Source organism: Alnus glutinosa, chromosome 5, assembly GCF_958979055.1.
Source record: "Alnus glutinosa chromosome 5, dhAlnGlut1.1, whole genome shotgun sequence".
NCBI lineage: Eukaryota > Viridiplantae > Streptophyta > Magnoliopsida > Fagales > Betulaceae > Alnus > Alnus glutinosa.
This window is the reverse complement of record NC_084890.1, coordinates 6282185-6303573: the sequence shown is the minus strand read 5'-3', so window position 1 is coordinate 6303573 and position 21389 is coordinate 6282185. Positions and strand designations below refer to the sequence as shown.

The following is a 21389-nucleotide window of genomic DNA, read 5'->3' as shown; positions in this document are numbered from 1 at the left end:
CTACATAACTAGAAGATATAACATATAATCCGAAAGGATTTTACAAAATTCACGACGATTTTTAGCATCATCTTCTTCACTATCATCGTGACTCTCCTCATGATCATAGCAGAGTTCTGTAGCAATATGCCATAATAGAAGGCTCTCATCATAGTCATAGTCGATAATATAATACATCAAGTTGCTACGACTAGTCTCATTAATCCCATGTTCACTACTATTCTGTCGTAGAACCCAATCCCCTCGGGCTGAATATAGCTTCTTAGCAGTGTCAGGATCATCTACGAGCTCGGATTTCTTTTTCAGCTCATCAAAGATGAAAACCCATAGCTTTTTTGTTAATGGTTTCTTGGAAACATATTTCATCCGATCATAAATATCCTTAAGGCCCAATTTCTCAATGACACAAAATATCAATATACGTCCATAATATTCAAAGGGAGGAAGGCTTTTTTTAATTCTTGGACGTTTTTTAGAAAATATTCTATCAGGTTGAATGTATGTAATGATTCATACCACCTCCGGAATATGATTCGTCTACCCCATCCCAACAAACTCTTTTCTTCTTCTATATCTTCCCCCCAGTTTATCTTCTTGAGTTGGAGGAAGTATCTTAGGAGAGGGAGGAAGCATCTTGGGAGAGGGAGGAAGCATCTTCCTATAGCGGCTTTGCAGGTATTAATACTATCCCTCCGCCGCAAGAAGTACTCCGTCATGGAAACAGCAGTCCAATCAGAGAAAGCCAGCATAAACAGAGCAATTGTATCAAAGCCCATGGCACCAAAGAGCAAGGTATATGTAATTCCAACATCAATCTTGCCAAAACCATGCTTTTTTATTGAATAGAAGGTTGAGAGGGCTGCCACAACCGCACACCACGATATAAACCGGACAATGTACCCAGGCAATGAACGCACCACGACAACCTTGGTATAGAGAAGTACTTCATACATGAAGTTGAGTTCAACCGCTAGCACTTTAAAGGCATCTCCCTGGTCTCTTTCTTGGAAAAACGATCGGCTCTCCTGGCGCTCGAAGGAAGTCAAGATGATATCCACGATGAGACCCTTGGACATTTTGAATAAGCAATAAGCAACGTACACCACCCCCACATCATCCGGCTTTGGCGGCGGCGCCATGGACGGTATTTCATGATCATTATTAGGTTCTTGTACCATCAATCCTACCTGATCAGTTGGGAGTTTGGCCTCCTCTTTCTTCCAAGAGTATTTCTCCAAGAAGGCCATGAGCTTTTCAAAGGTATCCCATTGGAAATCAGCTGCAAAAATGGATTCTCGGTATTTATTCGGGTTCGCAAGAAATAAAGCACTCGTTCGCTCACTATACTTGATGGTTCCAGCGACAAACATAAGGAAAGTAGGGACCCATAACCTGTTTGTAGGAAGAGTTTGGCTGAAGACAATCATAGCAGTAACAACCTGGCTTAGGAGCCCAACCATGTGCCTTTTCCAGAGGACATTATCCTCCAGAGCAAAAGCAGTTACGGTATCTGGACTGCCAAGGTGTAACAAAAGAAAGGGAGCCCAAAACGCCAGAAGAGCAGAATGATCATCAGACTTCCGAGAATATTTTTGACTGTTGGAAATAAGTCCCACTGAAAAGCTAGCAACCCAATCGGCCAGCAAGTAAGCTACCCAAATCAATACAATCACATTTCCCGTGCGCTTTCTGAATGGTGCAAACAGAATTAGAACAGCCTGTAGTGAGACACTGAACAGAATGAAACCTTGGATGTTCCATTCATCATAGAACTTTGCGACTACGGTAAGGATGGAGCAAAACATATCCTTCAATTCCTTTAATTGGTTGCTTAATTTTCTTTCTCCCTTCTTTCACCCTGCCGGCCTGATGAAGAGAACTTAGAAGTACGTGATAGTTTTAAATTAATACTCTTTAATTTCAAACTAGAACCCAATTATTAACGTTCTTCCTAAATTATTAATTATGTCAATGTTCTCTTGAATTACTAAAAAAATGCCAATATCTCTTCAAATAACAAAAATATTATTCATAAAATTATAATTTTTAAAAAAAATTAAAAAAAAAAGAGTATTCTAAAAAAAAACTAAAAAAAAAATTATTATTTTTAAATAATTAAAACGAAAAAAAAACATGGTTTTTCTTCTTCTTCTTCTTCTTTTTTTTTTTTTTTTTTTGTTTTTTTTTTTTTTTTTTTTTTTTTTTTTTTATAGATTTTTTTTTATATAATTTTCAGTTTGGGCCACCCCCTTGGTTTTTCATTTTTCTCGTTTTTTTTTTTTTAAAAAAAAAAGTTGTTTTTTTTCAATCTTTCATTTTTTTTTTTTAAGTTTTAATTTTTTTTTTTTGAATTTATAAAGATATTTTTGTTTTATTAAAAAGAAAATTTAAGGTTATTTTTGTATTTTTATTTGCTTTAGGGGAGACATTGACATTTTTTAATAGTTTAGAGGGGGACATTGACACAATTGGTAGTTTGAGAGCACAAGAATTGACAATGAAATAATAGTTTGAAGGGTATACTTTTCCCTAGTTTTTAATTAAGTTGCTAAAACAAAAGCAGGAGTTAGATATATATAATATATTTATATTCTGCTATTTTGAATGACAAGTACGTCGATTTATATAGAATTATTTATGATAGTCAAACATGATTACTCAATATATATAATTGTTGGTATAAAAGGGGTTCTTTTTTATTTATTTTTTTTGGTTGTTGTAGGTGTTGGTATAAAAGTTGATTACTGCATAATATAAGGGTTCAATTGGACAGCAAAGTTTGTTAACAGTTTTTTCTATTAGAATAATTTTATGCGCAAGTACATGTACAAAGACTAAAATAAATTATAAAAACTAGCACATGGCGCTGGTCTTTCATTATAAATAATTTAATTTGAGAAATGTTACACACACTCTCACTTCTATATACTTTTAGGTGGCTTTTAAAATCACCCTTTGCTTTGATATGGATCTTTTTTGGATTTTAATGCAATGATAATTTTCAAAGCCACTTAAGAGTGTGGAGAAATGAGAGTGTATACATCACTCATTTAATTTTAACATTTGTTTTCTAAAACGTCTTAGAAAATAGTAAAAATATAAAAATAATATGAAAAAAAAAAAAGATTATAGAAGAATTCATTCAATTCAAATAACTGTTTATTTCTACTCTATATATGTTGACCGTTGTGTAGATCAAATTAAACCAATATTAAACAAACTAGATAGTATAAAATGCTACTTAATTTACACATGTATCCACCCTAAAGCCATTTATAGATTAAATTTTATTTCTTTTTCAACTAAATTTTTATTAACTATTGTTAGTGAAATTTTTGTTTTGGCCTATTTAACAATTTTAGCCACCCTAAAACCATTTAAAATGTTAAATTTATGTTTCTCTAGAGGTAATATGATTACTTTTAGTGCACTATTTAACAATTTTTTACTTTGGTACTTATGCTTATTATTGCCATTGGAATTAGAATATTTTGGCTTAAGAAAGTTCCTTTAACTTTCAACGTAACTATATATTCATTTTCCAATTCTTGCGCTTCTTTTAATGAATACATTATAATCTAATTTTAAAAATCTTTTTTCTTTTTTTTTTTTGATCAAAAATTTCAGTTCTTTTTTTGATCAAACAATTCTAGCCACCCTAAAACCATATAAAATTTTAAACTTTAGTTATTGAGGTGGTAATGTTATTATTTTTGGTGCACTATTTAACCTTTTTTTCTTTTCTTTAGTGCTTCATGCTTATTATTGTTATTGGAATAAATGGGTTTTAAAAGATTAATTTAACTTCCAACTAAACTATTCAGTTTCCAATTCTCACACTTCTTTTTAATAACTACATTATAATTTAATTTCAAAAATATCTCCGTAAAAACTTCTTAGAAAATAGTAGCAAAAAGTATTAAAAATTATAATGATGGAAAAGAAAACAAAAAAAAAAAGTAAAGAAAAGAAGAAGAAGAAGAAGACGATGATGATGAAAGGTTATAGAGGAATTTATTAACATTAAACAACAAAAAGTCATAAAATGCTACTTGTCACAAGTTACCCACCCTAAAGTCATTTTATATATTAAATTTTGGTTATTTTCAGCCTACTACTTCAATTAACATTATTAGTTAAAATTTTATTATTATTAGTTAAAATGCACCTAAGTATAAAACCGATTGAATGTGTTTGCCTAATTAACAATTTTAGCCAGACTAAAATCATTTAAAATGTTAAATTTTGGTTACTAATGAGGTAATATTATAATTGTTAGTGCCTTATTTGACAATTTTTTTTTTTTTTTTTTAGTGTTGATGCCTATTGTTATCATTGAAATATTTGGGCTTAAGAAAGTTTCTTTAGCTTACAGCTTAACTATTCATCTTCCAAATCTCACTCTTCTTTTCAATGACTACATTAAAAAAGAAGAAGAAGAAGAAGAAAGGTTATAGAGGCATTAATTAAATTCAAATAACTGTCAATTTCTGCCTTATGATGATAGTTGGGTGGATCGAATTAAACAACAACAAAAAAGTCATAAAATGCTACTTATTTTTACTTATTTCGGTTTCAATTTGTATCGTAGATGATACTTTATTTAAGCATAAAAACAAAGATGATACATCTGTCAATCTTCCATCCATAAAATTAACAAAAGTACACATCAATGCCCTGCAGAACATGACATGTCTCATTGATATTATTTAAAAATCATTTATTTTTTAAAAATTAAAAAGTTAGAAATAAAAAATAAAAAAATGGGTGACTCGAGCCACCCCATAACAACCACAGGTGGCTAAACCACCTCCATCATATTCTCCTTGCCCAAACATCTTGTGATGTCCCACATCACTTGGTGATGTGAATGTGCTTATATGTATAGTCGCATCTTTCTTGACACAATGCGTTTTAAAGCTGTGATGGTCATGAACTTATCACCTATTAAGATAGGTGACTTCCTAGGAAGTCTGGTCTGTGCTTATATGTATAGTCGCATCTTTCTTGACACAATGCGTTTTAAAGCTGTGATGGTCATGAACTTATCACCTATTAAGATAGGTGACTTCCTAGGAAGTCTGGTTCGGAAAAGCAAAAAAGCGGATAATATTGTGTCGTTGGGGTGGGTCGTTACAAATGGTATCAAAGCCATTGATCAGCCAAAGATGAGGAGAGAGTACTCAAGCTCATGAGGGTCGCCAGCGAACAATCGTTGGGACACCAAGAATTGAGTGATCCCATGAGGGTCACAATGGTCACCAGTAGGGACGTTGGGTCTAAAGAGGCAGTGATTGTGATATCACACATCGACTAGGGATGATGATATGTTTATATGTATATTCACATCATTCTTGACACAACGCATTTTAAAGTCACAACTGGCCATGACCTATCAGAACTTCATAGTTAAGCGTACTTCTGTGAAGGTAATATCAGGATGGGTGACCTCCTAAGAAGTCTGGTCTAGGAGAGCAAAAAAACGGACAATATTATATCGTTAGGAGTGGGATGCTACACATCGCACCCACCATTATCTTCACCTTATTCTTCTTCTTTCACCTCCTAGAGTTGCTTTCACTTTTGGGTTGAAAAGGGAAAAGAAAAAGTGGACTCAAAGAAAAGTCGCAAGCGAAAGCAGATTGGTTGGTTTACTCAAATGGTTACTACATGTCACTTAGATCTTTGATTGTTTGCTTTCTCTTCATCTTCATACTGTTTTTGTACATCGAACGATGGTTCTCAGAGTCTCCACCACCTTATCCCTTTTGTCCTCGTCCACAAGTAGTTCGGTTCTTGATTCTTTCAGCAAGAAGTCCTTGCCCCTAAGAGTTGCCAACCGTTGTCCTTGCTGACCATGTGATATGGGCCTAGGTATTTGAGACTGATAATTTTTGAATAAAAACAACCTACATGTGCTCCTCATGGTGTCAAACATAATCAACGAGTTTCCTTCTCTATTCTGAATTGATTTAGGGTTTGAGTTTAATTTTGGTTGATAGGGTGTTTTGGGGTTTCAATTGATTTTTTATTTTTTGTGGGTGTTATACTTTGTGGTAGATGTGGCTGATTTGGGTGAAATGAGAAACATGAATTCTTGATAAAGCTAAAATCGGAAAGAGAGAATTAGTGTTAGGACATACGAAGAAGAAGGCTTAGATAGAGAATGAGAATCGATGTTGGGGAAAATAGCCAAGATGTGTTGGGAAGAAGAGGTCCAACAAGACGATGGCATGGGCGAGCTCTTGGTCGTGTTAGGGTACCAAGGTGCGGATAACATTCATTACAACACCTGGCAGTTTTTAATTGGTTTGAAGGGCATTGACGTTAACTTCTATTAATTTTATGGAGGAAAGATGGATAGAGGTACCATTTCCATTTTTACTTTTAAGCGAGGTACCATCTACGATACAAATTGAAACTAATGTGGGAAAAAATAAAGTCGTTAAACCACATGAGGTCATAGGCATTTAACCCTTAATACTTTTAGTCACCCTAAAATCACTTAAAATGTTAAATTTTGTTATATATCGAAATTTCTTACAAACTAATTTGCATAAAATTTCTTACAAACTAGTCTCTAAGAGTGACATTTGTCCTTATCATGTGAGAGATACATGTTGCAATACCTTAAAAACCATATTTTTAAATAATAATGGTAAATATAATTGTAAATTACAATAATAGTAGTTAACACATAACCAATAACTAAAACCCTTTTTACAAAAATATAATTAACTCATTAATCTACTAAAATAATTACACTAAAATAAATAAAGTAAACCCTAATTGAATGTTCGACCCATCATTGGAACGTTCGATATGGACTCCAACTTGAACGTTCGAAGCATCTTTGGAACGTTCGAGATGGACCCCTTTTGTGTGTGTTCAAAACAATATACCGAACATTCGAACTCGTACATCAAACGTTAGAAGTTGCCTGAAAACCAATTTTAACCAACTATCCATCTCATTTAGTCTTATCCCCTTAACCATCGCCTATTTAAACCACCATCACACCCCTCTGAAGTCTCCACACTCACAGGCATCCTTAATTGCTACCATATTTAATAAGTGAGTGAGAGATCTTAGAGAGAGAAGAAGTGTTCTTGGTGTGGTGTAGCTTATGTTAAATATATCGGAGAAATATATGAAAGAGAGAAAGTGCGGAAGAGAAAGAGCGGGAAGAGAATAATGGACTACATTGTTATTGAGTAGTGCTGTGTTGTGCATATTACAAGAGACCTCCATTTATAGAGAGGCTATGAGTGGTGGGCAAGTAACCCTAGACTAATTAAGGTAGGGAATAAACCCTAATAGGAAAGACAATAAACCTAGAGAATAATACGATATAATATATTCTAACAGCTTCATTAAGGTAAACTCTGAGCTCTAAACTCGTTTTTCATATTGTTAGTACCCTAATTATGTGTTGTAATGAGTCTTAAACATACCATGATCTATTCATAATTCATCTCTCTTAAAAAAAATATATATATTTTCTAAAAAACTATGAGCTTACATTTATTTTTCATAAACCTTTACGTTTGACATGATTTAACATGTTATATTTAAGCTATTTTGAGCCTTGGTTCTAAGGGAGAATAGTCTAAGTTTGAGTTTGGAGTTTTTCATGCATTCTGATACCTCTTGAATGTTTATTACATTTGACCGAACGTTCGAACTTTGTTGTTCGAACGCTCGACCCCGATACCGAATGTTCGACAATGGGTTTAGGGTACTAAGGTCGTGTTTAGGGTTTTACGTGGTCTAGTTAGGACTCTCGTTGTATTATGTTTAATATTAGGGTATGTTTTGCAATAGTAGGAGTTTGAGATGTCTGGGCCTTTGGATGAGCGTTTGAGGTAAGTAAATACTTACAAAACTAGTCTCATTTTAAAGTGTGATATGTTAATGAACTGGGCATGCTTTATTCTTCATTAATGATATGTCATGAACTTGCTGTTTTTATATTGCTTCGTAATGAGTAATACTTATTTTTCAATTTTAATAAATAAACTATATTTTGCATCGTATGACATGGTAAACCGGTACGTGTGGTAGAACGACCATATGCTTACTATACGAGCTTGACCATAAGGTCATAGAGGTTACTTGAGTTGATGATGGGCCTTAGATCCAATGATTGTTTTGTGACCAGTGCACCATGCTTGAATAGGGGTCACGGTTACAACTTTGCTAGTAGAGTGGGCCACCCAAGGTCGAACTCGGTCAGGCTATTAGTATATGACGGTATGCGTACAATATTTAGGGCACTGGTGTTGTATTACAGGTCCCTCGGGACAACGCTAACCCTACTAGGAATAATTTAATATCCTGAGTAGACCATATAGAGAATAGCTATGACCTTACTAATATATGTATAGCATGTTCTTTCCCTGCATTAAAATATCAGTACTTGTTACCAAAATTATGTCTCATCAATTGTCCAAAATAAACTACATTTTTATTTGGCGTAATAATGGGAGCAACACACCATTTTGTGAAAACTAACGTTTATGATTCCTGGAAAAAAAAAAATGTTACCTAAGGCTCATTTTATGATTGGTCTTATAATTATTTATTTACTAATTCGTGGACTTACGCAATTATTTATCTTTCACTGTAAAACACTTCAATGTTTTGCAAACTAAAAGAAATTCATGATGGTAGAGGTAAAATTTGTTGGGATGAAAATGCCAAGCGGATGACTCATATTGTCTAGTTTGGGTAAATTGAATATAATTGTTATATAATGTTTATTTGGAGGCTTTGAGTTTATGATTGATAATACATAATTATGCCTTGTGAATTTAGTAATAAAAAGTTTCATATCATGATTTTCATTTCCCGTGCATTTTTACTCTAATAAGCATAATGGTGATTCCTCTAGCCAATTACCGGTTAAATGTACTAAGGGAGTTGTCAGTAACTCTCAAAGTTAAGTAAATACAATTACCTAATTTTGGGGGCGTTACACATGCTTTTTTAATAACATGTGTTTTTCACATTATTTTTTGGACAAAATTTTCCTACAAATTGATTTGTAGGATTACAAACTACTACAAACCAGCTTTTAAGAATGACACATGTCATTTAAGCACGTAAGAAATACATATTTTTTTTATTAATGTTATTAAAATAGCATATGAGAAGAACATGTTATTAAAAAAAAATATGTGTTTCTCATATGCTAAAGATACATGTCAAAAAATATGTGTTTCTCATATGCTAAAGATACATGTCATTCTTAAAAACTAATTTATAAGAAATTTTCTAAAAATTAATTAGTTTGTCGAAAATTAATAAACTTAATATAGGGAGGGATAACTATGACAGGATACGCTATGAAGTTCACAAGTTATATAATAAGATTTAGATAAAAGATGAGAATGCTTGAATATAACAAGAGGTACTGTGATATAATAAATAATATATCAAACGTTAATTTGTAAAAGACCCTCTTTTTGGAGGGACGATTCATACGGTCATACCTGTCGCCAAACTGAGAGGGCCGCAATGAATAAGAGAAATGATCTATACACTTCTTTTTCACAACATCTCCACAACATGCCAACGTGGCTTGTAATATTTTACCATTTTTTTTGTTTTCTTTTGTTTTCTTTTTGTTTTGGTTCAAAACCGGTTGGAGGAAGAAATGAAATTTCATTTCCCCCCGTCTCTCTCTCTGACCCACTCTCTCTAAAATCTCTCTGCCGTACAGATCTCCTCTCCGGTCAGTGACGTCGCCGGCTTCTCTCTCGGAGGTGGCCCTTCTCTGTCGTCCGTCTTCCGGCGTCCGGCGCGTCCCGCTCCGGCAGATTCTCGCTCTCTCTTTCTCCAGCATATTTCCTCTCTCTCCGGCAGATTCGGTCGTCTCTTCGCCGTTCTCTCTCGGCGGCCGGCCTCCTCTGTCGTCCGACGTCCCTCTTCGGCAGATTTCGTCTCAGTCCGGCTCTGTCTCCGGCCGGCCTTTTTTCTGTAATAAATCTGCCACTATATTTTCCTCCTTTTTCTGCATAAAATATTGTATTACTCTCACATCTGCAACTCAACAAGAAAATGCTGATTACTGGTTTAATCAATTGATGGGTTTAAATTTGTGGTCATTACTTCTGTTTTTTAATAGGAAATTGTTCTGCAACCTAGTGTTAATTCCACATTAAGGGTTAATTTCTTAATTATTGCAGAATTGCAGAGCTCATTGATGTTGGAACTTCTAGTCATCAAATATATGGTGACCCTTCAAATCTAGAACTACATCCTGCATCTTGGTGGGTACCAAAATAATTCTAGTTATTGTAAATATACTTGTTCTTTTTTTCACAACCGATCTTAGCTTATTTGCAAAACTTGGATCAATGGTTCTCAGGTTTTCAGTGGCCTGGTATCCAATATATCAAATTCCAGAAGGGAACTTCCGTGCATCATTTTTGACTTTCCATTCACTAGGACATTTGGTCCAGAGACATATTTCAAGTGATTCTCTGAATAAGAATGTATTCTGCATTGCCTCCCCTGTGTTAGGATTGCAAAGCTACAATACGCAGGTAAAGAGTTGACACTTACCTTACACTCTGGAATCTTTACACCAGGAATATCTTTCTTGATATATAAGACTTCAATGATTGAAAGGGATAGATATCTGGTCTGAGTAATTAAAAACCATCAATGATTAAACATGCTAATTTCTCTATATCCTAAGATATTATTCTTTGCAGATTATATGTAGTACGTGTTAGACTGTTAGTAAAGAGTATTATTATTGTCTTAAATCATTGATTAGAATTTGTGGACAAGAACCAATAGACAAGATTGATGCTAAACCTTTTACTTGATTTTTGGAATCTTGATTGTGTTACAGTTGAAGGCAAGATCTGGAGGATTGGCTTTTAATTTGTACGTTTTATGTTCTATGGGCATGATATGGCATAGTCTTACTCTTTCTACAATTCTCTAATGTGTAATAGAATTTTATTATTATTAACAAATTCTTACATTTTTCCATTCAATTAACTTGTAGTGCTTTTTAATATAGCACTTTTCAAAATGGACTCTTCAAGTTCACGTTTGGATAACGAGGGTGAATTTGACGGTGCTTTAACCCATCAAGATGACCATCAAAATGGTTAGATTTTTCACTTTTTTTCTTTTTATTTCTTTATTATTATTCTAGGCTTTTTTATAAATACACTTTGTATTCTTTTTTGGATAGATGTGGGTGAAAAAGTTGAAGAACCGAAGGATTTAACGACTTTTATTTCAGATGAAGAGTTAAGTGATAAGGAAGAAAATGTGGTAATACCTGTGGTGTTAAAGGGTGATGAGAAAGTTGAAGAACCAAAGAATTTAATGACTTTTAGTTCAGATGAAGAGTTGAGTGATAAGGAAGAAAATGTGGTACTACCTGTGGTGTTAAAGGATGATGAGAAAGTTGAAGAACCGAAGGCATCAATGACTTTTAGTTCAATAGAAGAAGTTTGCTCTTATTATAGGAGGTATGCTAAGCAAGCTGGGTTTGGTATAGCACATAGAAGCTCGAGAAAAACGAAGGGTATAAAAAGTTACGTAGTGCTTATATGTACTCGTGGAGGTGACGAGCGAGTTACAAGAAGTGATGTTGCGAAGCCAATTCCAACAATTAATAGATCAGGGTGTGGTGCTAGGATTTGTGCGAAATTATGTGGTGATAGAATGTGGTTTTTGAGTAAAGTTGTGCTGACGCATAATCATTCGTTAAGCCTGGGTAAAGCGAGATTTTTTAGAAGCAATAGGAAAATTAATGATGCTGCAAAAAGAAGACTTGAGCTAAATGATAGAGCAGGAATACGTCTGAGTAAGAATTTCAATTCATTAGTTGTTGAAAGTGGGGGGTTTGAGAGTCTTTCTTTTGGAGAGAGAGATTGTCGGAATTATATTAACAAGGCAAAAGACCTCCGTCTTGGTAAAGGGGGTGCTCAAGCACTTTGTGATTACTTCAGAAGAATGCAAAAGCAGAATAGTGGCTTCTACTTTGTGAAAGATATGGATGATGATTGTAGGTTACGAAATGTTTTTTGGGCGGATGCACGGAGTAGGGCAGCATATGATTTTTTTGGAGATGTTATTACGTTTGACACAACGTATTTGACCAATAGCTATGACATGCCATTTGCTCCTTTTGTAGGAGTGAATCATCATGGTCAATCTATACTTTTGGGGGCAGGACTAATTTTAAGCGAGGATATAGACACATTTGTGTGGTTGTTTAAATGTTGGTTGGAGTGCATGAATGGCCAAGCCCCTAAAGCAATTATGACAGACCAGGATAGAGCTATGAAAAATGCAATCGCTATTGTTTTTCCTGAAAGTCGACATAGATATTGTATGTGGCCCATTATGAAAAAATTGCTTGAAAAGTTTGGATCACATGCTAATTTTGATGGCATTAAGAGTGCCATAAATAAATGTTTGTATGACTCTCAAACATGTGAAGAATATGAGGAAAATTGGAAAGATCTTCTGGAGAAGTATAATCTTCATGATAATGCATGGTTGAATGGGTTATATATAGATAAGACATTTTGGGTGCCGGCATACATGAAAGATACGTTTTGGGCGGGAATGAGTACTACACAGCGAAGTGAAAGTATGAACGCATTTTTTGATGGTTACGTGCACTCACGAACCACATTGAAAGAATTTGTTCATGAATATGATAATGCTTTAAGGAGAATGGTCGAGAGTGAGACACGTGCTGATTTCGATTCTTTCAATCGCACAATCCCATGTATAAGCGCCTTGCAGTTAGAGAAAAGTTTCAAGTTGTTTACACAAATGCGAAGTTCAAAGAAGTACATGATCAGTTTGTGAAAATGATGTCCTGTAATAACTCTCATCTCAAAAGTGAAGGTGCAATTTCTACGTTTGAAGTTATTGAATATGTTGCCGTTGGAGACAATTTAATAGAAAAGACATTTCTTGTTTACTTCAATGAAGATGAATTGGAAGTGAAGTGCACATGTGTGTTGTTTGAAGTAAGAGGCATCTTATGTAGGCATTCACTTTCCGTGTTACGGACAAAGAAAGTGACAACTTTGCCACAAAGATATGTTCTTGACAGATGGAGGAAGGATATTAAGCGAGAGTATTCGAAGGTTAAGAGTAGTTATGATGCCATTGGTGATAATCCACATGCCCAAATATATGACAAGGTGAGAAACAATGTTGAGGAATTACTGTCGCTCGCATCAGTAAACACGGAGGAACGTTGCATGGAACTAATGAAAAGAATGGATCAATTAAAGGAGTTGTGGCGTTGCGAAAATCAATCTTCTATTGTCGCATCTTCTAGTTGTCAAAAGGTGCTTAGTCCTCATAAGGTTACATGTAAAGGGAGGCCACGAACAAAGAGAAAGGTGGCTATTATAGAAACAGTGGTGAAGAAATCCAATGTATCAAGCAAGCCACCAAGAGACAACAATGCTAAAACGAAGAGACGAAAAAATCAAGTTAGTGATTTTTTTTATTTTTTTATATTATTTATGTCCACATTTTTCTTGCTTAAAAACATGTGTACTTCCCCACATTGCATAAACCATTTTTTAATTGTAGGCCTCCAAATCAACAGAAAATCAAGACGACACTAGTCAATCTCCGTTGCCTTCTGTACCTTCTGCAGCTCACGATCATAGTACTCAGGTGATTAGCCAACATCTCTTTATTTATCAATTGATTTTTGGTAATTATTTGATATTTCACGAGGATATTTAGTGTTTGTTTTTGCAGGATTCCGTCGCTTCGTCATCGACAGTTGCTCACACCTTCAGTGGTCACCATCATTCTATTCTTTCTCAGGTATAATTTGTGTTTTTTAAAGTCATTGTTTCTCGACTGGAATTTATATGCGTACAATAAGGGAAACGAATCATGTTTGCATTAGGTGAATTTGTCGATTGACCCCATAAATTTGTTATCCACATTGATAAGCCAACACAAATACCAAGAGGCTTTCACTACAGCCTTACAAATGCGTGATGTGTCAATTGTGAATTGGCTATGCTCCCAGGTAAATCACTTGATAGTATTGTGTTATTAAAATGCATCCATTTTAGATTTTAGATGTCTGAATATTAAAGCTGATTTTCAGGTTGATATACAGTGGGTCTTGACTATGGAGCCTCTCCCTTTGAGTCAAGAAGTATTGCTTCAGTTGTTGTAGTTTTTACCCTATTGTATCAATACCAACCTAACCGAAATAATTGCTTGGATGACAGACGTTTTTAATTCCATTATCCCAACTGATCCGGCAATTGAAATGCATGTGCGGCCCATCTTCAATCAAGTTTATGCCGCACTCAACCATATAAGTATCTTGCCCACAATTACTGATGTTGTGCGGTCAACTATATGTCTTCTGATGAATGGTTTACTTCCACCTTGAAATGGTTATTTGTGTGCGGTTCCAGTTTTTATTTTTCTTTACTCGTATGTCGTTATGTAGTTTATTCGAAACCAGACAATAGTAGACAAATTTCACTTTTACTGGAACCGCACTATTTTCCAATGTATTGGTTGTTCGATAACATAAGGTATTTTTGTTGGCAATTCAGTTGATTTTTGTATTGGGGGTTGAATGGTTTTGGTAGGAATTTTAAGTAAAAAGCCAATATATGGAATTTATGGTGAATTGTATGTGTTTGCTTGTCTCCCTGCTTGGTGTGTTATGCAAGGTTGTTGCGATTGTAAGACTGAGTTTTTACGGTTTATTGTGGGATTGTTAGTTAGACTCAATCTTGTTTCTTGACCCTATTCCTTGTTTTTTAGGCTTTTGTTTGGTTTTGGTTCATTGAGGTTGGCAGGATGCATATGTCTTCAAGTATATATATATATATATATATATATATGAATATATATGGTTTTGGTTCATTGAGATCGTCTATTTCTCTCTATTGGTTCATTGAGGTTGGCAGGTTTTTGGTCTGTTGCTTGTATAGCTTCCAATCTTATAGCTTTCTTGTTTTTGTTTTTATCACCGCCAAAGAGAAGCAACCAAACAAAAAAAAACCATCACATGCTAATCTGCTATGGCCATATATGTTGAAGCCGTACGTTGTGTGATTCACATGCTATGGCATCAAAAAAAAAAAAAAAAAAATCAGCAACTCAATCCTTTTGTTTTTTTGTTTTTTTTAAAGGATATCCTTGGCTGGATGCATATGTCTTCAAGTATATATATATATATACAAGAAAGCTGATGTAGAAGCAACTCAATCCTGAACTACTAGCCAGGTGAAAAGCAGTGAAAAAGAAAAGAAAAAAGAAAACGAAAAAGCAGTTTACGATCAAACAAGACAAGAGGAACTGCAGTGCTTCAATGGTTTTGTAGGCACCAAAGGTCTCATGAACAAATGCAGTACCCTTGATTAGCCTCTCCTGCATGAATAAAGACCAAAACTTCCATCATTTAAATTGTAGTACTAGATACTACAATTCATGCAGTATTCAAAATTTAAATTCGGGTACTAATACTAATCATAATTGAAATTCAGAATTTCTATTGTTCCACTAATAAGAACGTAAAATATCTCACAATGACCATTTTTAACCTAATAATGTTTCCATCCTTTCATTCTAACATCAAGTAGCTAACTTCAGAACCGCTATACTACTGAAATAAATTACAATGCCCAAAATGATAACTACTGCTGACCAAAACATCTTTCTATTATTTTGACATAGACCCAACTCCAACCGAAGTCTCTCATATTGTTCCTTGTGTTTTGTTTCAATCAGCTTCTCAAGTCTGTCAATATTAGCCATTGTCTTCTTCTCAACTTCCTCAATATCGGCCCGTCTCCCTTTCTCCATGTCTCGCATATGTTCCTCCAATCTCTTCTCATAAGAAATCATTTTGTTATCAGCCCACTTAAAAAAATCACAATCCCCAGCTTTCTGTGTGAAAACAAATAAATGTCATAAACCACTAACAAAAAAATAAGTCAAAACTAATTAATTTTAAAATTACCTTATACTTTATACAGCCATACCACTTTCTTCCGGGGTTGTCACTAGTCCACGAGTACCTTAGACGTGCATGCACTCCACAGTAACATAAATGGGGTATTGACGCATCACTATTTACCGACATTTTTTCGGGCCTACTCAAAAAAAAAAAAAAAAAAAAAAACAAATTATTAAAAAAAATGTCCACATTCCTTTGCCCATATATTTTTATCAAATTAATCTCCCAACCGATCATTTTTTTGCTTTTTTTTTTCCCCTAATATCATACTCAAATAATACTACAATTAAAACAAACCAGAGTGAGAACTTGGCTATGAGTTTATATAATTGTCTCTTAAAATTGAATCAACAATAAAGGTTTAAAAGCCCATTACTGAATGTTGGCCTTAAAGCGCAGGAATGAATCAAAACATGAAGGTGATCAGGGGAGCATCACCTACTTACAAGAGCATTGATGCTCACCCCTTATGCAAGCAAGAGTCAGCCTACCAATGCAAGGCAACATTAACTCAATGCTTCACATGCACTCAGAAAATTTCAAGTTTCCATATGTACAAGTAAATGAAACTGGGTATCCAAGACAAGACATAATTACTCCAGAACAGAAACAGAAACCTAACAAAGTGATTCCAATAAGCAATAAAACAATCAGTCATACATGAAGATTGAGTATCTAATAGAATTTGACATAAATACTCCAAAATAGAAACTTTACAAAGCAATTCCTATATTCAAACATTCAATGAGATAAAAACAACTCCCACAATATGAAACCAAAACTACAACCTCAACAAAACAGAGGCAAAACTGTTAGCTATACACTCAAAACAACAAAGCAGATGAAGAACTAATAGTTCTCTGAAAATCAAGTAATGAAAAACTCTGAATTCATGTAAATAATAACTCTCTACATGTTTCAAAAAAAAAAAATGAAGCTGAGTGTCAATTTCGAAGAAACCAAACCCAAAACTTATATGTCTCTCGTTTAATAAGGTACATTGTCCCCATCTGTATATGTATGTATGCTTTAAGCAGAGAAAGATTTATTATTATTATTTTTTTTTTTTGAAGCTGAGTGTCAATTTCGAAGAAACCAAACCAAACCCTCCACTGTATGAAGCAACAAACCAAACCCATGTTTGTACCAACAGATCTAGCCACAGAGAGAGAGAGAGAGAGAAAACCTTTTTCTTTAGCGTTGCCGGAGACAAAACCGGCCAGAGACGGAATGCCGGTGAAGGATGGCTGGTGGTGGGTGGCCGATTGCCGAGAGAGAAGCCGCTGAGAGGGACTGGGACGACTGGTGGTGAGCGAGCGGGAGACAGGTTGAGAGAGGGCGGCGGTTTCGACGGAGGAGAACTCCGGTGAAGCGGCGCCTGCAAGGGGATGACTGGGCAACGGAGGAGGCAGCACTTTACGGAGACAGATCTGGCAGCGGATGACCGGAAGACGGAGCAGCACTTTACGGAGGCCGGATCTGGCCGCCAAATCTGCCCGAGGCAGAACGCCGGTGAAGGACGGTGGAGGGTGGCCAACCGCAGAGAGAAAAGCCACTTGGAGGGAAGGGGATGGGGACGACCGGCACCGGAGCGAGCGGGGGAGAGAGAGAGAGGGAGCCAGAAGGCAGATCCGGGCAGAGAGATTTCAGAGAGAGAAGGGAAATGAAATTTCATTTCTCCCTCCAACCGGTTTTGAACCAAAACAAAAAGAAAAGAAAACAAAACAAAAAAAATGATAAAAGATTGAGAAATGATCCCTACACTAATTTCTCACAACAGCCCCACAACAAGCTGACGTGGCTGGTAATATTTTATTATTTTTTTACAAAAAGAAAAGAAAAGAAAACAAAAAAAAATAATAAAATATTACCAGTCACGTCAGCTTGTTGTGGGGCTGTTGTGAGAAATGAGTGTAGGGATCATTTCTCTAAAATATTACAAGCCACGTTGGCATGTTGTGGAGATGTTGTGAAAAAGAAGTGTATAGATCATTTCTCATGAATAAAGAGAAGAGTTCTCTTGATGTTCTTGGAAAGCAAGTTGTCGGCTTCGGTATTAAGGCGATCGACAAGATCTTTGGACAGTGGACTTGCTTATTTCCTGAGTAACGGTCAGCTGGGACGAACCCGCTATTCATTTGGAAAAAAACAAATTACAAATGGAAGAGAGAGTTGTAGCCAAGATCTGCTGTCAGTTAAAATTAAAGCTGTGATCTATAGATTTTTTGGTCCAAGATAATTGGGACTTCTGGTTCAAGAATGTATTTGTTGCTTTTTATTTTGCAAATCTCTTTAAAAAATTTACTACTTGATCAATGGAATTCACATGGGGTCCCAAGAAATGAACAAAAAAATGTGTAAGAGTAGTAGCATCAACTTTCTTAAATTTCATTATCTTCTTTATATGTAGGAAAAATTTCTAAAAAATTCACTAATTGAATCAGATTGCGTTGTTGTTCCCTAAACTAAGGAAACACCAGGAGAACCAAAAGTTATACCCTACCTTTACAAAAGCAAAAGTGATTCCCTTAACATTATTTTAATATAAAAAACTTTATCTTTCATCTTTCATCTTTCATTCCTCTAACATTTATTTGAAATAATGACCACCCTTGGATCCATATGTGGCTGGCCGACCACTCCAATGGGTGGTCGGCCAACCGCTGTAAATAGGTGTTTTTTTTTAAAAAAAAAAAATTAAGAGAAAATTAAAAATAATGACTTGTTTTTTTTGGAAAATATAAACTATTCCTTTAGGAATAGCTATTCCTCTCTCTTTTTTAGAGGAATATGTATTCTTCTTTATAAGGGAATATGTATTCTTCTTTGTAAGGGAATATGTATTCTAATGGGAAGAACTATTCCAATGAATAGACCCTTACCAAATAAATGAATGACTATTCATCCATTTCAAGAGTCTATTCCACGACCCAAACTAGGCCTAAGGTCCCGTTTGGTTCGCGGAATAGACCCTTGGAATAGAATGGCTATTCCTATGGAATAGTCATTATTTTATTTGGTAAGAGTTTATTCCTTGGATTAGTTATTTCTATTGAAATACCTATTCCTTCACGAAGAGGAATACCTATTCCTTGGGGTAACGGCAATATTTTTCAGAAAAATCATTTATTTTATATTTTATATTTCTTTAAAAAAAAAAAAAAAAAAAAAAAAAAAAAAAAAAAACCTCACACTGGCTGGCCGGCCAACCCATATATGGAGCCAGGGGTGGTTGCACCACCCCCAGAACACCTCGTGGTGGACCCCCAAGGCGTTTTTGGGTGGTACGACCACCCCCGGCGCTTTTGGGGGTGGCTTGTGCCACCCTTGATTCTCATCGGGGGTGGCTGCGCCCACCCCTAGTTGGCTTCGGGGGTGGCCGCGGCCACCCTCGACAGGTATTTTGGGGGTCGCTGCAGCCACCCCAGGAGACCACTCCGGGGGTGGTTGCAGCCACCCTCGGCTCTTGGTGGGCGGCCGACCACCCCAATGGGTGGTCGGCCACCCATGGGTTTTATACTTTTCTTATTCTTTTTTGTTTTTTTTTTTTAATAATTTGATTTTTTTTTATTTTTTTTTAAATGTGGGGGTTTTTTTAGTAATTTTGATATGATCCCAATTAAAATATATGAGTTCTTACCAAAATAATGATTAGGAATAGCCATTCCATTCCGCCACCTTCTATTCCTAGGAATAACTATTCATTTTTCTAACGGAATAGCTATTCCGCAAACCAAACGAGGCCTAAATGATTTATCTTTTATCTCTATTTCTCTTAGCATTTAATTTAAAGAATATTTAAATAGTATAAGAAAATGATAAGGAAAGCTATTGTGGAGTGCATTTAAATAAGAAAGTAAAAAGTGGTTTAATTTTTTAAATTAAGAAAAAGTTGACAAAAAAACTACTACTAGTGCTATAAGAGAATAAAACCAAACATTTCTCTCATTTTAAAGACTTTCTCACGGAATCTGAATCTCAAGCTAGCACGCCAAGCCAACTCCTGTATATATGCTTCTTGTAATTGCATCAAGTTAAATCCCTTTTTTTTTTTTTTTTTTGAGAATAGTACCATTGGTCCCTGTGGTTGATCTAAATTACAAATCACTCTCTATCGTATCAAAATTAACTTAGAGATCTTTGTGGTTAGCCTAATTTACAAATTATTTTCTGGAGTCAAATTCCGTTAAAAATTTTGACAGATTCTGTTAGGTGCCATGTCAGCACCAATAAGATGGCGATATGTGTCACTTTTAATAAAAAAAAAATATAAATATACTAAAAATATAAATAAATTTAACTTAAACAATCATTTAAAAAAAATATTTGGGAAAAGCAAGGGGGTGGCTGCCTAGGGGCCGGGGCCACCCCAAAAGAATCCTAAGGGTGGCGCGCAGCCACCCCAAAGGAACCTAGTTGTGCGCCACCCCCAATGGCTGGAACTGGCAGCCACCTTTTTCATTTTCCCATTTTTTTTAATAAAAATAAAATAAAATTTTAGGTTTTTAGTTTTTTAATTTTTAACATACTAATATTTTTTTATTAATAATGGCATGTGGCATGTGTTACGTTTTTATTGGTCTAACGTGGTAACCTAACATAACGGTTTCTATTAACTTTGTGAACGGAAATCAACTTCAGGGAGTGATTCGTAATTTTAGTTTACCACAAGGACCCTACAATGATTTTTTGTATCGCAGAGAGTGATTCGTAATTTAGACCAACTTTAAGGACTAATGGTGCAATTATCTTTTTTTTTTTTTTTTTTTTTTTTTTTTTTTTTTTTATATCCAAGTTAAAGCCTTTTTATGGAGAAAGGTGATACCTGCACCCAAACTGAAAGGGAAGGAATAAAGGAAGATGTTTTAGTTGAGTAAGGCAAGTTAAAGCCTTTTTAATGGAGAAATGTGATACATGCACCCAAACTGAAAGGGAGGAATAAAGATAGGGCCGAGCCACCTTCAAGGGTGGGGGGTTCATGGCCCCCCCAAAAAATTTCAAAACCCTTAAAGGGTTTTAATCATATGATGGTCCCGGCAAAAATGAAATTCAACCCCCCAAAAAATTTACACTACTAGTAAAAATTAGATTACGTAGTAGAATGGAAGAAGAGTTTCTAGTATATTATTTGCTAGTTTATATTGAGAAAGAAATTGCTAAGGATTTCACTACAAAAATGATAATGGATGAATTTTATTCCATGAAATACCGTCGTTGAGCACAATTTGAAAGAGATACAAAGTTCTTTTTTTATTTTATTTTTATTTTTTTTTGTACAAGTTTATAGCAAACTAGAACATTTATTTTTAAAGATGATTTTATAGACATGTAAATTTTGTATACAGTACTTGTGACTTATAACTTAGTATGAAGTTAAGTTTAAGAC

General features: G+C 35.0%; 4 protein-coding genes across 4 annotated transcripts; 2 read left to right on the top strand and 2 right to left on the bottom strand.

The window, feature by feature from the left end:
- LOC133868895 (uncharacterized) lies at nt 1-1805 on the bottom strand. The gene is made up of 2 exons (XM_062305897.1): nt 468-1805; nt 1-381 (listed from the first exon to the last, which is right to left on the bottom strand). Exons 1-2 carry the CDS (start codon nt 1803-1805, stop codon nt 1-3), a joined length of 1719 nt encoding a protein of 572 aa, XP_062161881.1.
- A 6031-nt stretch (nt 1806-7836) lies between these two features.
- Nucleotides 7837-12852, top strand: LOC133868894 (protein FAR-RED IMPAIRED RESPONSE 1-like). The gene is made up of 5 exons (XM_062305896.1): nt 7837-7865; nt 10191-10274; nt 10373-10550; nt 11422-12364; nt 12554-12852. The coding sequence occupies exons 1-5, from the start codon at nt 7837-7839 to the stop codon at nt 12850-12852; spliced, it is 1533 nt and encodes a 510-aa protein (XP_062161880.1).
- Nucleotides 12853-12854: 2 nt separating this feature from the next.
- LOC133868892 (protein FAR1-RELATED SEQUENCE 1-like) lies at nt 12855-14200 on the top strand. Its single transcript, XM_062305895.1, has 5 exons — nt 12855-13490; nt 13594-13680; nt 13768-13836; nt 13922-14047; nt 14129-14200. Exons 1-5 carry the CDS (start codon nt 12855-12857, stop codon nt 14198-14200), a joined length of 990 nt encoding a protein of 329 aa, XP_062161879.1.
- Nucleotides 14201-15610: 1410 nt separating this feature from the next.
- Nucleotides 15611-16135, bottom strand: LOC133868187 (uncharacterized protein At4g04775-like). Its single transcript, XM_062305009.1, has 2 exons — nt 16007-16135; nt 15611-15933 (listed from the first exon to the last, which is right to left on the bottom strand). The coding sequence occupies exons 1-2, from the start codon at nt 16127-16129 to the stop codon at nt 15619-15621; spliced, it is 438 nt and encodes a 145-aa protein (XP_062160993.1). The 5' UTR covers nt 16130-16135; the 3' UTR covers nt 15611-15618.
- Nucleotides 16136-21389: the final 5254 nt, after the last annotated feature.

Bases quoted from the DNA above. Each gene is read 5' to 3' on its own strand.
- LOC133868895 (XM_062305897.1), bottom strand. From the start codon at position 1,805: ATGTTTTGCTCCATCCTTACCGTAGTCGCAAAGTTCTATGATGAATGG. The intron at 382-467 runs GTCCAAGAATTA...TTGGGCCTTAAG, and splicing joins TAGAATATTTTCTAAAAAAC to GATATTTATGATCGGATGAA.
- LOC133868892 (XM_062305895.1), top strand. From the start codon at position 12,855: ATGATGTCCTGTAATAACTCTCATCTCAAAAGTGAAGGTGCAATTTCT. The intron at 13,681-13,767 runs GTGATTAGCCAA...TTGTTTTTGCAG, and splicing joins CTCACGATCATAGTACTCAG to GATTCCGTCGCTTCGTCATC. The intron at 13,837-13,921 runs GTATAATTTGTG...TGTTTGCATTAG, and splicing joins ATCATTCTATTCTTTCTCAG to GTGAATTTGTCGATTGACCC.
- LOC133868894 (XM_062305896.1), top strand. From the start codon at position 7,837: ATGTCTGGGCCTTTGGATGAGCGTTTGAG. The intron at 7,866-10,190 runs GTAAGTAAATAC...TAATTATTGCAG, and splicing joins CCTTTGGATGAGCGTTTGAG to AATTGCAGAGCTCATTGATG. The intron at 12,365-12,553 runs GTATGTGGCCCA...GGTTATATATAG, and splicing joins TGAAAGTCGACATAGATATT to ATAAGACATTTTGGGTGCCG.
- LOC133868187 (XM_062305009.1), bottom strand. From the start codon at position 16,129: ATGTCGGTAAATAGTGATGCGTCAATACCCCATTTATGTTACTGTGGA. The intron at 15,934-16,006 runs GTAATTTTAAAA...GTTTTCACACAG, and splicing joins ATGGCTGTATAAAGTATAAG to AAAGCTGGGGATTGTGATTT.